The sequence below is a fragment of the Panthera pardus genome, unplaced genomic scaffold (assembly GCF_024362965.1).
Source record: "Panthera pardus isolate Hobbes unplaced genomic scaffold, ASM2436296v1 HiC_scaffold_19, whole genome shotgun sequence".
In the NCBI taxonomy this organism is placed as follows: domain Eukaryota; kingdom Metazoa; phylum Chordata; class Mammalia; order Carnivora; family Felidae; genus Panthera; species Panthera pardus.
Genome location: NW_026526754.1, coordinates 12,574,328 through 12,589,919, shown reverse-complemented (window position 1 = coordinate 12,589,919; position 15,592 = coordinate 12,574,328). Strand labels below are relative to the sequence as shown.

The window sequence follows — 15,592 nt, the reverse complement described above, 5'->3', positions numbered from 1 at the left end:
GCAGAGGCTCCTGGAGTGACTCTAACCCCTGTTCCTGTCTCTGAGCTCTGGTTAGAAGGCAGAGCAAGTGGCTCTCACAGAAGGCTGCTAGGCAGGTGCTACGTCTTCGCAAACCTTCCTGTGCGATGCGTGAGAGGGAAAAAAGGAAAGGTGGGTGATGTGTAGGCTGAGCACGAAGTAAAAAATAAATTCTTTGCAACAGCGCTTCTTCCTGGGAAAGCCACAGTGAGCAACTGCCATGATCTGAAAGGTTGTGTCCCACCCCCCAAATTCATATGTTGAAATCCTAACCCCCAGTGTGGTGGGAATTAGGAGGTGGGGCCACTGGGGGTGATTAGGTCATGAGGGTGGAGCTCTCATGAACAGGATGAGGACCCTAATGAGAAAGACCCCACAGCTCCTCTCCGCACGTGAGGACATAAGTCAGCAGGCCGCCCCTCACCAGAACTCTACCATGTGTCACCCTGATTTTAGACTTCCAGCCTCCAAACCGTGAGAAATAAATTTCTGTTGTTTATAAACCACCCAGTCTCAAGTATTTGGGTTTTTTTTTTAACATTTTTTGTTAAGTAGGCTCCACGCCCAGCATGGAGCCCAATGCGGGGCTTGAACTCACAACCCTGAGATCAAGACCCGAACTGAGATCAAGAGTCAGACACTTAACCCATGGTGCCACCCAGGTGCCCCTCAAGTATTTGTAATAGCAGCCCAAATGGACTAAGACTGGGAACCTGAGAAGTGACAATGATATGTGATATAAACCTCATTGGGCCCACGGAGATGCCCTTGGGAGAGCCAAAGACTCCCAGAAAAGATTTAGGATGAGCGGCTTCACGGTGAGATATTATGAAACATTTAAAGCAAATGTGGGGCCTAAAACCATACCTGAATTAAATATTCAAAGGTCATGACAAAAGAGAAAATTGCCGGGGCGCCTGGGTGGCGCAGTCGGTTAAGCGTCCGACTTCAGCCACGTCACGATCTCGCGGGCCGTGAGTTCGAGCCCCACATCGGGCTCTGGGCTGATGGCTCGGAGCCTGGAGCCTGTTTCCGATTCTGTGTCTCCCTCTCTCTCTGCCCCTCCCCCGTTCATGCTCTGTCTCTCTCTGTCCCAAAAATAAATAAAAAGACGTTGAAAAAAAAATTATAAAAAAAAAAATAAAGAGAAAATTGCCAACCTTCGCCATGGAAGTCTTCTCTTTTTTCTTTCCCAGAAAAGATAAAAATCATTTCAACTTAGCAGCCTTCAGTAATGCTAGACCTAACTGTTTGGAAGAGCAAAAGTAGGTGAAGGAAGACAGTAAAATCCTTCTCAGTGAGCTGTGAAATAATTCTGCTGGTGGCTCTGCTAGGCCATGCCCAGAGCATCACACTGTGGGCCTAAATATAAAGCACTGTTAGGGATATCACATCTACGTTCACCACGAAGCCCAGATTTGTATTAAAAATCTGAATAAACTGGGTATCATCTGGGGCACAAATACGGACATTGATTGGTATAAACAATTAGATTCTGAAGGAAAGGAGCACCTAATTATCAGTGAGTTCTTAAATCTTTTTACATCTGTATTGATGAGTGTACTATCTATGCAGAGCAGGGGTTTCACTGGATTTCTCGAGAATCCACGTTTTGGTGAAGGCAATGCCTCTGGATTGGTGGAAATTCACGGGAGCAGTGTCAGTTCTTGTGCCCAATATATGTGTATCTGGTTTCTTGTGCCTCCGTGGTTTATGTCCTTATAGGCTCACTTTTCCACATGAATTAGAGGCACTCCCTCCCGCTGACAACGGATGTATAAAGCAAATCCTAGCTGTGATCCTAGTAACTATCTGAGAGCGTGGCTGCCTGGGAGTATGTGCTGGGAGGCTGTGCACTTTACCCTGATAGCAGCAAATCCTTGGGGGCGAATGGTGCCACTGCTGGGAGTGATGGTGAATTCTTTTGGTTTCGTTATGGGTCTTTCGTCCTTGTTCCAAAGCGGTCTTTTGTTGTCTGAATACTGCTCACATCTTGAAATGCTTTTCTGGCCATCGCCATCTCCAGGGACGCGCAGTTTGAAGGTCATGGGGACTAAGGAGGTATTATTGAGGGAACATATCAAGGTATGAGGGAAACCTGGAAAACAAAATGTAAGGTGAGATATCAAAGCCCCACTATAGCCTCCCTTGAAACTTCAACCTCTGCTACTATTGCCAAACCACTTAAGTGAACTGCCTGTGCAATTCATCACCACTTGCTTAACTCCACCTCTCCCTGATATTGTCCTCAATTGTACCATCAATGAATGCATTTCATTCATTCATTCAGTCAGTCAGTGAATACTTATATATGCGTACTATGTAGCAACTATAGACATAAAACCAATCACTTGATGTTCATCCAGGTCCCTCTCAAGAAGCAGCATCTATTATTATCTGTTTGGTGAGTAGTTCTCCAGAAGTATGCTTTGCATTTAATTTTTACACAGAATACAGATTTTTTTAAAAAATTGAATCACGTTTGCTCTTTTTATCTGCCAACGTGTGAAAGGAGAAGCCTGTGTGGTTTTCCCTGCTGTGTGACCCAGAGCCCGCCAAGATATTATATAACTCCTCCTGGACCTGTCTGAGGCTCATGCTCCCAGGGTCGATGACACAAAATCAAATAATAGCGTCTCCTGAGAGAGACTTTACAATCTGCTTTTGAGCCAGCCAGAGACTAACACACTGGCTTTTACCTCCCTTAGACAAAGCTACTTTTTCACGTTAAATCCAGCCTTCCTACGTTCAGTTCAGTGAGACTCCTGTTCCTTTTCTAAGAGATGTGGATCCTCCTTGCCTGGCAGGCAATAAACTGAGCTCTGATTTTGGATTCCCGAGGTGGCCACTCTATCTGCATATTTCTATGGGATGCAAACACTATTCTTTCTACCTGGAGCCCTAATGCAGTAAAACACAATTGGTCTCTGCTAGTTACTACATTACTGCGGGGGATATTTTGGACTGATCTATTTGTCTCCCCATTTCTGAGCCTTTGTCTACACATTAGGACTGTTGGAGGAAATGCATTTATGTCTCCTTTGTGATATTACCTGCCAATCTACTTGGAAGAGATCTCTTATGGAAAAAGAATTGCCTGCTTAAATGTACCTGAAGGACTTTCTTGGAAATTCCAGAGGAGCTGCTAGAAAGTCCATTTAATAATCATGTATTGCTGCATTCAGCTTTCTAGAACTTTCCCAGCAAAGACTATTGAAACTGTAGATCCCTCACCCTTGTTTATTTTTACTTGACCATTTATAGGATCAGCACTCTTCTAATGTATAGGGTACGCTGGAAGTGGTTTGTATAAAGATTCAGATGGGTCCTTCCAAACCATTGCTCAGACTATTTCCCTGAAGCTAGAAGGTTTTTTGAGAATAAAGCCAACTATAACCTCCTAACTAGAACAATTCCTTGTACAATGACCTGTAAACCCCATATCGCTTGCTAAAAAGCCTAAAGAAAGTGGTATTATTTTGTTAAAGACTGAAGGGTCATTAATAATACAAGTGTTACTCCTAGCTTTCTGCTTGCACCAAATCCTAATACTATTGGGTTTAGGCTTCCCTCATGCTTTCAATGATCTCTTCTGCTAACCTTTCTCAGATCTTTCTATAATCATTATAATTAAGATTGTAAGGGACAGGGGAACGTGGGTGGCTCAGTCAGTTAAGCGTCCACCTCTCGACTTTGGCTCGGGTCTGATCTCATGGTTCATGAGATCGAGCCCTGCATCAGGCTCTGAGCTGACAGTGAGGCTTCTGCTTGGGATTCTGTCTCCCTCTGTCTCTGCCCTTCCCCTCCATGTTCTCTATGTCTCTCTCAAAATAAATAAAAATAAACTTAAAAAAAAAGGTTGTAAGGGATAATTACAATTAATTGTCCCTGGGCCCCCACTTTACAACATCCTAAAATCAATTTAAATATTTCTTCTTGAGTGAAATACTGCCTGTTCGTACCTGGGCCATGGAAGACAACTATCGTGATTTTTAAAAAATGTTTATGGCCCTTAAACCCTAACTTCTCTGGCCAAATTATCCAATGGTCAGGTCCACTGAATGTCTGGAGTTTTCCAAACTCCCTATTCTCATTCCACATATTCCTGTACCTCTCGAAAAACAGTGAGTTTGCAAATACTTACACTCTGCCCTTTTGGTCTATAATCTGGCATCTCAGTTGTTACCTGGTCCATTGTATTCTTTGATGAATCTGAGGACTTATCAAAGCTTCACTGCTCTTTCAGAGATCATCACCACCTATATTCTAGAATCTGACTCTTTCACCCTTCTAGCTTCCATCAACCTAATTATTCAAAATGTCATCCAACATCCAATCCTACCATCAAAATATTTATAGCCATACTTTAAACATTTCAGATACCAAACAACAGTACTATTACCTGTCGTCTACTTTAGGGTACTTATAGTAATCTAACACCATCAATCCCAATAGGTCCTGATGCCTAATCTAGATCTGCATCTCTAAGCAAATAAAGGCTATGTCTCCAACACTAACCTATAACAGACACCTCTTCAAGAACATGCCTTTTTGCCAAGATGGGGACGATATCACCAACTTTAACAATATGTCTGTCATTCTGATATAACTAAAAAAATTCCTTCAATTCCTGGCTTATTCCTGTAACCATTAATTTCTCTTGCATTTCGAACTATCGAACTATCGAAAGACCTACTGGTCTTTCATTCCTGAGCCAATCACATGCTTACTTTTGTCTGCCTCATCAAAGCCATATTTGCACATGTGAGGTAATAATTAGGAAGTTGCCAATAAATAACTCTTCAATGTACCATGTTTCTTTGTGACAGGAGGCCTATCTTCCTGGAGAAATAAATAATGACACTTTGGGTAGGAGTCATGAAAGAACTCTAGTACCAACTTTAGGACTTAACAATATTATCATCAAATAATTCTAAAACTGTATCACAAAATGGTTCCTAACTTTGGCTGATACATTGCAGAATCCAGAAGCACAGCAAAGTAGCCTGAATTGACTGACCCAAGTGGTTTTGAAAAATGAAATAGCCCTAGATTTCCTGTTGGCAAGCAAAAAGGTATGTTTTTCATTAATATTTCCTGCCACACCACAGGGAAGATTAAGGAATCCATATCCAAACTAAAAGAAATGTAACTTGAATTTTGAAGGTGGACTTAAGTGGGATAAGTTTTTACGTCTCAGACCTGGGGACTGTTGGGTCATGGCTCTGTAGTGTCTTCCCACTCTTATCTAGCTGCGTTATTGCCAAATGGTTCAGTAAGATGTTGTACAACAAAAGAAAAATAAACTTTTTGTAATTTTCATCTAAGCTAGTTACCAAAACTTCTAGCTGGACCAACTATGAGAAACAACTGTTGATTATTTTCTCTATAGCTCAAGGAAACAATGAATAAATTACCCAATAATGGCTTTTCCTATATACTTAGGGATAAGAGAGGACCAAATGGAAGATGATAATGGGAAAAAAACCTACCTAGCTTTGGAGCATGCATAAATGGTTTTATCTACTGTGTTACCCAGAGCTTGCCAATATCAAATACAGCATTTTGAACACCTCCTGTTTGCCATATTTCGCTGAAATGCACCATTAGGGGCCTTGATGCTTTTAAATGTTTGGATTCTAGATAAAAGTGTTCCAGATATTCTCAGGGCTCAAAAATTGGCTTATCGTTGGTACACTATTTACATTAACCTTTCAATAGGGCAGATTCTAGATAATGAATCAGTATGATATTTCTTGGAGTGACTGATTTGAGGTTTTTATTTGGATTATTTTTTCTCCCTCCAGGGCAATATGATACAGGGCATATCTTCCAAATGTTCTGTGTTGGAGCTCATATTTAAATGCCTGTGAGGGTATGTTGCTGTCATGCATCAGTTGCCCAGAACTCTCTGTGAACTCAGTTGAGCTGGTTGGAGGGTAAGTGCATAGGTCTTTGGGTAATTCACCTCTCACTGCATATCAGTCACGGTTTCCCTTGAGAGAGTATGCCTCTCTCAGTTGGCCAACAGACAATTTTCAAATTGTGGGTCACTTTTACTTTCCTTCGAAAACTCTACAACTCAAACATGCACTACAAATTTCTAAAAATTCCTCTAGCCATTCTCATATTCTATGGTAACAAACAGACATTCAACTCCATTGATATGGATTTTCCTGTATTTAGGAAATGTTAAATGTTAAAGCAATGGATAAAAACGTTATTAATCAGCTTTTTGCAAAGAAAGGATATTTTTTGTAAAGAAAAAATTTTCCCCAAGTAGATGGCCCTACTTGAAGCAAAAGAACTGAAAGTCAAAATGGGAGGCAACTGAGAAAAATGGAAAGGATTATGGACTATAGATTCAGGCTAAGGTTTCTCAGTCTTTCCTAAATTATCATCACCTCCTAAAAAGAACCACTGTGATTAATTAATTTTCAGTGAAATCAATTAATTAAATATAATTTAAATTAGATTAATTTCTCCCTAATGAGAAAAATTAAATACTAAGGAAGAAGATTCTATTGGGTAGGGTTGAACTTTGGAGGACCACAAATGTAGGTTAGATCTACACTCTTCAACCCCAAGCAAACAATTTTTGACCCTTTGGGGGCAAAATCATCCCTGTTGACAGTGTATGATTTAGAGAGAGCTCAAGTGAAATACTCATTCTGCCACTGCTATATGACCATGGGAAGTTATTTAACTGTTCGAATGATCAGTTCTTCCAGCTCCGAAAGGGGAACCTTAAATAGTATCTCCCCAAAGGATTTAAAGGGTTAAATGCAGTACTGAATGTGATTCACTTAGCAAAGATTAGAATATAAGAAAGAACCAATAAATGGAAACTTTTACTGCTAATGCCACCACTGCTGTTACCACTGTTACTCTTTGGAAAGGTGGAGACAGGAGGAAATGACTCAGGGGAAGTAACTGAGCAAGAAGACAACAGAAAAATATAGAAGTCTTCAGCTTGGAGTGATAGGACACCTGAGTCAAACCACCACTGAATTCACTTGAAACTTGAGAGCATCTCTGTGAAGAGGCTGTTGTGTAGACATACTGGCAAATCAGAAACTGCATATAAAATGGAGTGTTCAGAACATTCAGATAGCAGTGTGAAGTTTAAGGCTTTCTATTGTTCCACTGCTGAACGAGCAAGGACAACCATGGCCTGACAGCTATTAGTGCCCAGGACATAGTTACAACTTTCACAGATAAACTAGGAAATGGCACTGAAATGTCATTGCTGCAGAGGAAGAAGAGAACAATTCTAGACTTTCTTGCTATTACTCGTAAAAAATTGGTAAGAGAGCTTTTGTGTAAACTTTCCTCCTTCCATGTAGAGAGAGAGGCAATTCCACTCAATTTCTAATTTAATATGGAAAAATTACTCACCAAAGGAAACATCGCCAAAGTGCAGAGCAGGAACATTAAAGTGGAAGGTAGGTCCAATGACACAGCCTCTGCAAGTAGGAATACAAGTTGGGGGGAGTGGATAGAGAATCCAGTGAATTCAGTGTAACAGTCAGGAACTAGGAAGACAGTAAACATTAAAGCCATAAACTGGCATTAAGTCAAGTACAGAATCTAGCACTTAAAGAAACCACAAGCTGATGGTCTTATCGCAGTGGTTCTTAGAATTCTTTTTCAAGACTCAAACCACTGGGTTTTAGCAAATGATGCTGTGATTAATTTATCACCAAATGCCTACCAATGAATGAGGCAGGACAGACACATCACCAAACCAATGACACAGAATATTAATATGGATAAGATACATATCATGAAAAGTTATTCTTAGACAAGAAACAAAAATTATAGCATTAAAATAATAAGCATTAAAAACTATCAATGGCACCAATATTCCTGGTCCTAACTTTTATAAAACTGTTTTTCCAATTCCTACCACCAACTAGTTGTGATCTTGGCCAGTCACATTACCCCCATAGCCCCCAGTTTCTTTTCCTCCTGTATAAAAGAAAAGACTGCAATCTGGTATAGGTGACCTTGAAGGACCTTTGCTGTAAATGTTGATTCATTTCTCTCTCAGTGCAAGGCCTCAGGATCTTGGAGTGATTCTCTAGCTTAAAGTAAATAGTAGAGAGATTCTACAGTTTCTAGTTGACTTCAGCTGCAGTAAATAGCATAATGGTCCCCAATGATGTCGATGTGCTACTCCTCAGAATGTGTGGATATGTTAGATTACATGATAAAGGGGAATTAAGGTTGCAGAAGAAATTAAGGTTCCTAATTAACAGATCTTAAAATAGGGAGACTTTCCTAGATTATCCTGGTGGGCCCCATGTAATCAAAGTGTCTTTAAAAATACAAAAGGATGCAAAGAGGAGGCTGGAGTAATGCAATGTGAGAAGGACTCAACCAGCTATTGCTGGCTCTGAAGAAAGAGGAAGGGGACCCTGAGCAGAACACTGTGGGCAGCTTCAAGAAGCTGGAAATGGCTAGGAAATGGATTCTCTCCTGGAGCCTCCAGGAAGCAACACAGTCCAGTCAAGACCTTGATTTTAGCCCAATAAGACCTATGTTGGACTTCAAAAGAATAGAGCTATAGAATAATAAATTTGTATTGTTTTAAGCTACAAAGTTTAATGTAGGAGTAACAGAAGACTAATAAATATGTATTAGCTTATTCTTGATTTTTACCATGATCCATATCCCTAGAATCTAGGTAAGAACTGAGATAATCCCCATCTATGTGCCAAGCTTTTAAAAATTATAGACCTACAGATACCAGAAAATGCGTTAATCAGGAACATCCTCATTCACCCGGCTCGATGTTTGTGAAGTGGGTGTGCCATACTGTGCTGAATGCGTCCGTGCCCTGGTGGTACTTCGGGCTGCTGTACGTCTGACCTAATGTGGGCAGGGGCTGTTGCAAGTCTGGGAGGAGCCATCCCATCAAAGACTCAATTCTAAAAGCAAATTTCAATCCTAAAAGCCTTTCTCGGGACCAGCTATTCTATTTCATGCGAATGATCCAAAGTAGTTTCAAAAGGAGTGGCTGGTACTTGGCAAAGAATTAGGATCCAGTTGAGACTGAAGTCAAACAGGCCTATAGGATAGATGCTTGACTTGTAAAAGAGGTTTCGTGAGGCCAAGTAACAAAGAGATCAAAGGGATGGAAATGCACAAATGCTAAAGAAAGTAAGAAAGAAGCTCACAAAATTGTACAAAGCAGTTGTTTAACAGGTGCAGATGTAGAAAGAACTGGAATTAAATCACATCTGTTCATATAACTAAGAGAACTGTGGCCAAATACCAACTGGAATTGGATATGGCTGCATTCATTCTACAAGGGATTCTGAATATTCAAATAGTCTCTGCAAATTTGTACCCTTCATCAATGCAGTGGTCTGTTAAAATTATACTGTTGACCCTTGAATGATGCAGAGGTTAGGGGTGCTGACCCCCTGTGCAGTTGAAAATCCATGTATAGCTTCTGATATATCTCCCAAACTTAACTACTAATAGCCTATTCTTGACCAGAAGCCTTACTGATAACATGAAGAGACAATTAAAACATATTTTATATATGTATTATATACTGTATTCCTATAATAAAGTAAGCTACAGGAAAGAAAATGTTATTCAGAAACTCAGAAGTAAGAGGAACACCTGGGTGGCTTAGTCAGTTAAGCGCCCAACTTCGGCTCAGGTCACGATCTCACAGTTTGTGAGTTCAAGCCCCATGTCAGGCCCTGTACTGACAGCTCAGAGCCTGGAGTCTGTTTCGGATTCTGTGTCTCCCTCTCTCTCTGCCCCTCCCCTACTCACTGTCTGTCTCTCTTTCAAAAATAAATAAACATTAAAAAATTTTTTTTAATCAGAAGGAAGAAAAAAATACAAGTTTTACTACACTGTATTTATCAAAAATTATTCACATGTAAAAGGACACGTGTAGTTCAAGCCTGTGTTGTTCAGGATCAATTGTAATTTTAAAGACAAGAGATAGGAAGACTGAAGTATTATGATATGTTAGGTGAAACAAGTTGAATACAAAATATATCTATGTTATGGTTAACACTTTATGAAATTACATATGTAAAGATTGGAGGCAACAAAACTACTCACGGGTAATTTTTTTTAAGTCACATTAACTTCACAGTGTTGTTAATCCAACCACTTAAAGTACTGTGTCATGTAGTTAGAGGAGTAAATAGAAAAAGCAAAAGTATGATAACTGTCCTGACCTTTCAAGGCAGACTAGCCAAAATTATGTGGTATTGAGGAAAGAAGAGTACCTGACAATAAAATAATAAGAAACAAAAGTCCATAATCCATCATATTAACTTTACAGAGATTTCTTAGGCCACAAGGGCTAAGAAAGTATTTCTGGAGAAGTCATAAGTAAAGTCAATATTAATGTGTGGAGCTGGAAGTATATTATAATTATACATTAGACATATATTTGGGATACCAGATATTTACCAGGTTTTCAAAAACGATTATTCATGGTTTGAAGCGCAAGAACACTTTTGGACAAGTGTGATTTAGATAAGGATATTTCTCTTAGAACAAAGTGACCGCTGCCAGAGGGCGGGGGGGTTAGGGGCTGGGCAAAATGGGTGAAGAGGAATAGGAGATACATGCTTCCAGTTATAGAATGAGTAAGTCATGGGAATAAAAGGTACAGTCAATGGTACTGTGATAGTGTTGATGGTGACTGATGGTAGCTGCACTTGCGGTGAGCACAACGTAATGTATAAACCTGTCGAACTATGTTGTTCACCTGAAATAATGTTAACATTGTGTGTCAGTTATACCCAAAAAAACACAAATTTTAAATTAAAAAAAATATTTCTCTTAGAAATTTGTGATTCATTTTTGGATGCACGCAAACATTCTTTCCCCAGTCAGATTTTCCTTCCCTTTGAAAAAAAAAAAAACAGGAATAACATCCAAAATAAGAGACTGGTATAGCAGTTTGGGTGAATGTAATGTCCAGAGGATAAAATGAGAGACTTATCCTCCCCAGAGCAGTTGAAGTATTAACTAGTCCAAGTTTGCTTGTGAGTAGGTTCCTGGGGGATTCCTAAATCCTATTATTCACAGTGGAAAACCCCAGTGCACCCTAACCTATTCAGGCATTGCTAGTGATGTGTACTACTAGTTGGGATCTTCAGGAGAAGAGATCAGAGATTTTAAAAATTCACCTACGTAATGAAGGAACTAACCACCATCCAATATTATAGACTCCTGAAATTAACAATCACAGCGTCTTTGAAATGTAATTCACGTGCCATATAATTCACCCCCTTAAAGTGTATAAATCAATGGCTTTTGTATATTCACAGATATGTGCAACCATCACCACAGTCAATTCTAGAACATTTTCATCATTTTGAAAAGAAACACCATGGCCTTTAGCTATCATGCTCTGTCCCACACCCCCAACCCTGAGCAATCACCATATTCCCATTTCTCCCTTTGCTTCTGTCAGTCTATTCTTCACATTTTTGGGGGCTCTGCTGTTAGGTGCCTGTGTTTCTAATTGTTGTATTTCCTTGATGGCTTGACTCTTTCACTATTATAAAATGTCCCTCTTTGTCTCAAATAACAATTTTTGTTTTAAAGTCTGTTCTTTTGGTTACTGTTTGCATAGTGTATCTTTTTCTATCCTTTTAGTTTCAACTTATTCATATTTTTGGATTTAAAATGTGTCTCTTGTAGACAGCATATAATTGGATTGTGTTTTGTGGGTTTAAAAAAATCCATTCTACCAATCTCTGCCTTTTAATTAAAGTGTTAAATATATTTATACTTGATGTAATTACTGATAAAGTAGGATTCATGTCTTCCACTTTACTATTTGTTTCTTATGTCTTTGTGCCTTTTTTATCACTCTATTCCTCCATTATTGCCTCCCTTTATGTTAAATGGATATTTTCTTAGTGTAGCCCTTTAGTTTTTAATTAATGTCACTTCTTTCACTACATTTTTTAGTTAGTTTAGGGAATATTTTAGAGAATGGGCAATTACATCTTGAATTTGGAAAAATAATTCACAGAGTCACAGGTTAAGACAGTAGGACTTAGGGGTGCCTGGGGTGGCTCAGTCGGTTAAGCGTCCAACTTCGGCTCAGGTCATGATCTTGCGGTCCGTGAGTTTGAGCCCCGCATCAGGCTCTGTGCTGACAGCTCAGAGCCTGGAGCTTGCTTCGAATTCTGTGCTCCATCTCTCTCTGCCCCTCCACTGCTTGCACTCTATCTCTCTCTCAAAAAATTAATTAATTAAAAAAAAAAGACAGTAGGTCTTAGGACACAGGAATGTCTAACAAACTCAAATTTGCCAGTCACTGTCCCTAGTATATAACCTTGCATGTGGAAGGTGCTCAATAAGTTTATTAAGTGAATATCCAAAATACACATTTATTCCTAATAGAGTAGCAGTGTGTGTGTGTGTGTGTGTGTGTGTGTGTGTGTGTAAATGCATTATTATTAGGCTGTACTTAATTAGGGAGTGGCCAGATGAAATGGGGTTGGGCTTTCTTGTTCAACCTGTCTTGGCCAGTATTTTCCTTTCCCCTATATGAAGAGTAAAATTATGGTCCTTTAATATCCTATACTCTTTTACCCTGAGATAGGGTGATCATTTTGATCCTAAATGTTTATAAGAGCAAAGCTTTAAGGTTTTGTCTTCCCCATTTGGGATGGAGGCCCATCAATGATGCTGGATATTGTGGAAGGTACTCATGATTCTGAGTGATACCTCTTGAACCCATGAAGTCAGAAAACCTTATTCAAATAGAGCTTTGAAGAGCTGATCTGCTGGAATTTACTGAGAACTCTCAAGGATCAGAAAATCTCTGAAAGGGAGACGAAGGTTGCATTCGCAAGTTTGCTCTTCCTGCTTCTCCAGATCACCCCCTCCATTGCTTGTCATGAGATGTGAATTGTTATTGAAGTGGGAGATGAACTGGAGTTCATGTGATATAAAAAGGTACTCCTGTCGTCCTCATTTTCTGGTGCATCTTCTTGAAGAGTCAATGTTATTCAAATATTTGGAAAGCAACAGTGATTTTTCTTCTCTTTTGTCACAAACACAGGTGTGTTACAGAAGAAAACATAAATGACTTCTGAATGTTCTAGATACACCTTAAGACTTCAGTAAAGTTTCTGATTATGGCAGGCTGTCTCAGCCACGCCGCAGAACCCTTGAAACACATACATTCACTCTCCTTATTTGTGAGAGGTTGTATTAGTTTGCTAGGGCTGCCATAATAAAATACCACGGATGGAGTGGCTTACACAACAGAAATTTATTTCCTCATAGCTCTATAGGCTGGAAGTCCAAGATCAACGTGTTAGCAGGGTTAGTTTCTTCTGAGGGACTCCCTTGTCAGGTTGTAGATGGCCATCTTCCATGTGTTTACATGGTCTCTTCCTCTCGGTGTGCTTGTTCTTATGAAGACACCAGTCACACTGTATTAGGACCCACCCATACGACCTCATCTTACCTTAATTACTTCTTTAAAAGTCCTATCTCCAAGTGCAGTCACATTCTTAAGTACTGGGTATTAGGATATCAATATATATGAATTCGGGAGGACATAATTCACCCCATAACAGGGATGCTTAGGTGGAAGAATTGAAAGAAGTGGTAATAACTTTTAAGCTGATCTTAAGAATCTGAATTTCCAGTAGCTATCTTGAGACCAATAAATTTTCTTAGGATCCTTCAGGCCATATGTGTCTGTGTCTCTTTTCTATGTTATCCTCAGACCCCAAGGGAGATCTTAGCTGTAGAGGGAAGGAGGGCCTGCAAGCAATAACCATAATAAGAGAGACTGCCATGGTAATTAACAACCTGTTGCTGTGAAAATCCAGACGGGATCTGCAATGTGTTCTGAAGATAGGATCTTTCTAAGCACCAGGAACAAAAGTTGTGGATCTGCCCAATGGGTTGGTCAGAGAGAACTTCTTTTTAAAACCTGAGGACAAACTCTGCTATTAATGACTTGCAATTATCACAAACAGCTGGAAAAGCCATCAAAGGACTTCTAGCAGAAAAGCTGCACATTTCTAGCCGTGGCTGACTGATGCTATAAGTAGATTCTTTTACAATACCCGAAGGTATCATAGGTAAGAGTATTTAAAGAATTTCCTTAAAATAAATATGAAAGATGAAAGTTTAGAGAAACTGTGATAATAGCGAAAGCCTAGTCAAGAATATGATTTTATCCAGGTGTTACTGTAATGATTTATTTTCCCTAAATATCCTAAAACAGAGAGCATAACTAGGTTTAAGTGCTTATGTTATAAAGTTATAGCTTCTAGACAAACTAGATCCCCGAACAGCATCTGTATCCATATGACAATAATAAGTTACATGTGTTCAGTAGGTAAACACTCACAGAATTGTAAAACACTCCATTATTTTAATGTATTCCCATCAACAAAGACAGTTATGGACATCCAAGACACAATCTGGTTTTGAAGTTTAAGAAAGCAGTAGATAAAAGCTTCGGTTAGCTTCCACGTTAGTTATAGATATATCTTACCTAATGGTCAGTTTCACAGGCTCAGGGGACCCATTGACATTGACCAGGAACTCTTCTTCAAAGTGCCCCAGAATGGAAGAACTGAAAGAGATCTGGACCGCCTGGACTCCACTTGGTTCGATGATGCCTTCCTTGGGGCTGAAAACAAAGCAGGCCCCCAAAGCCGAAGTTGGAGGGCCCACGTTGAAGAGAGCATCAATGCTGCCTTTGTTGGAGAGTACTGCCTATATCAATAAAAAGCCAAGAATGCAAAGATACAGCATGGACATCATATTTATTTTCATAGAAGCATGTGGCTGTACTGTTTAATACCAACACATAGACAGTTACAGGAAGTAAAGCCAGAGAAAAACTCCAGGGGAGAAATGAATAGTCTTCTGCCTTGAAGGTCTGAAGGCAGGAATCCCGATCCAGAAGTCATTTTGTGCTTTTAGTATCCTCTTTAAAACAGAGTTAGTCACATGTATTATAGCCGTGTTATCAATACTGATTGTAATTATATCTACTGAAAAAGAACCTTAAAATACCTCTTTCTGATATTCTATAAGGTAACTGAGGGAAGGCCGGTATTTCTCTTCTATGCATGAGAAAGCTGAGAATGAGCAGCATACTGAAAAATAAGCAGTCAGAATAGAGGCGCAAGAGCTACCTAAGCCTACATCTATAGTGTAGCCTGGAGAATATGAACGCGACATCACTGTGGATTCCAGACGACAAGGATCCTCTTTATTGTGCTATTAGATTGCATTCTACTGGGATACCTTCATCTCAAACTCTACTGTTTGGGGATACTTGCAAGTGTTTTACTACAGACAAGTTTTATTCCTATACACTAGTGCCATTGTCCATATTTGCTTGCACACTAGATGTGTGTGTATGAAAAGTTCTTGCCTGGCATTCAGAGTCCTCCACACCTGACTCGGTCCATCGCTCCCACTCCCATCTCCCCTGGTGTCTGTCCAGTGAGCCTGTGCTGTAGCCACGCAGCTCTCTATTCCTTGCCAGTGCTTACACCTGAATTGGTGGACAGCACGTTCCCTCTCTCTGTGTACT

The 15,592-nt window shown here is 39.8% G+C and overlaps 1 protein-coding gene across 12 annotated transcripts in view; it reads right to left on the bottom strand.

The window, feature by feature from the left end:
- HYDIN (HYDIN axonemal central pair apparatus protein) overlaps window positions 1–15,592 on the bottom strand; it is a 433,704-nt gene that overhangs the window by 212,293 nt on the left and 205,819 nt on the right. For all 12 annotated transcript variants that reach the window (XR_008423557.1, XR_008423558.1, XR_008423559.1 and 9 more), the window contains 3 exons: window positions 14,540–14,763; window positions 7,417–7,484; window positions 1,881–2,116 (listed from right to left, as the gene is read on the bottom strand). Coding sequence is in view for 9 of the 12 variants with exons in the window: in XM_053906649.1 (XP_053762624.1) it covers window positions 1,881–2,116; window positions 7,417–7,484; window positions 14,540–14,763 (528 nt within the window). In the remaining 3 variants the exon portion in view is untranslated. The remainder of the gene's footprint in view (window positions 1–1,880; window positions 2,117–7,416; window positions 7,485–14,539; window positions 14,764–15,592) is intronic.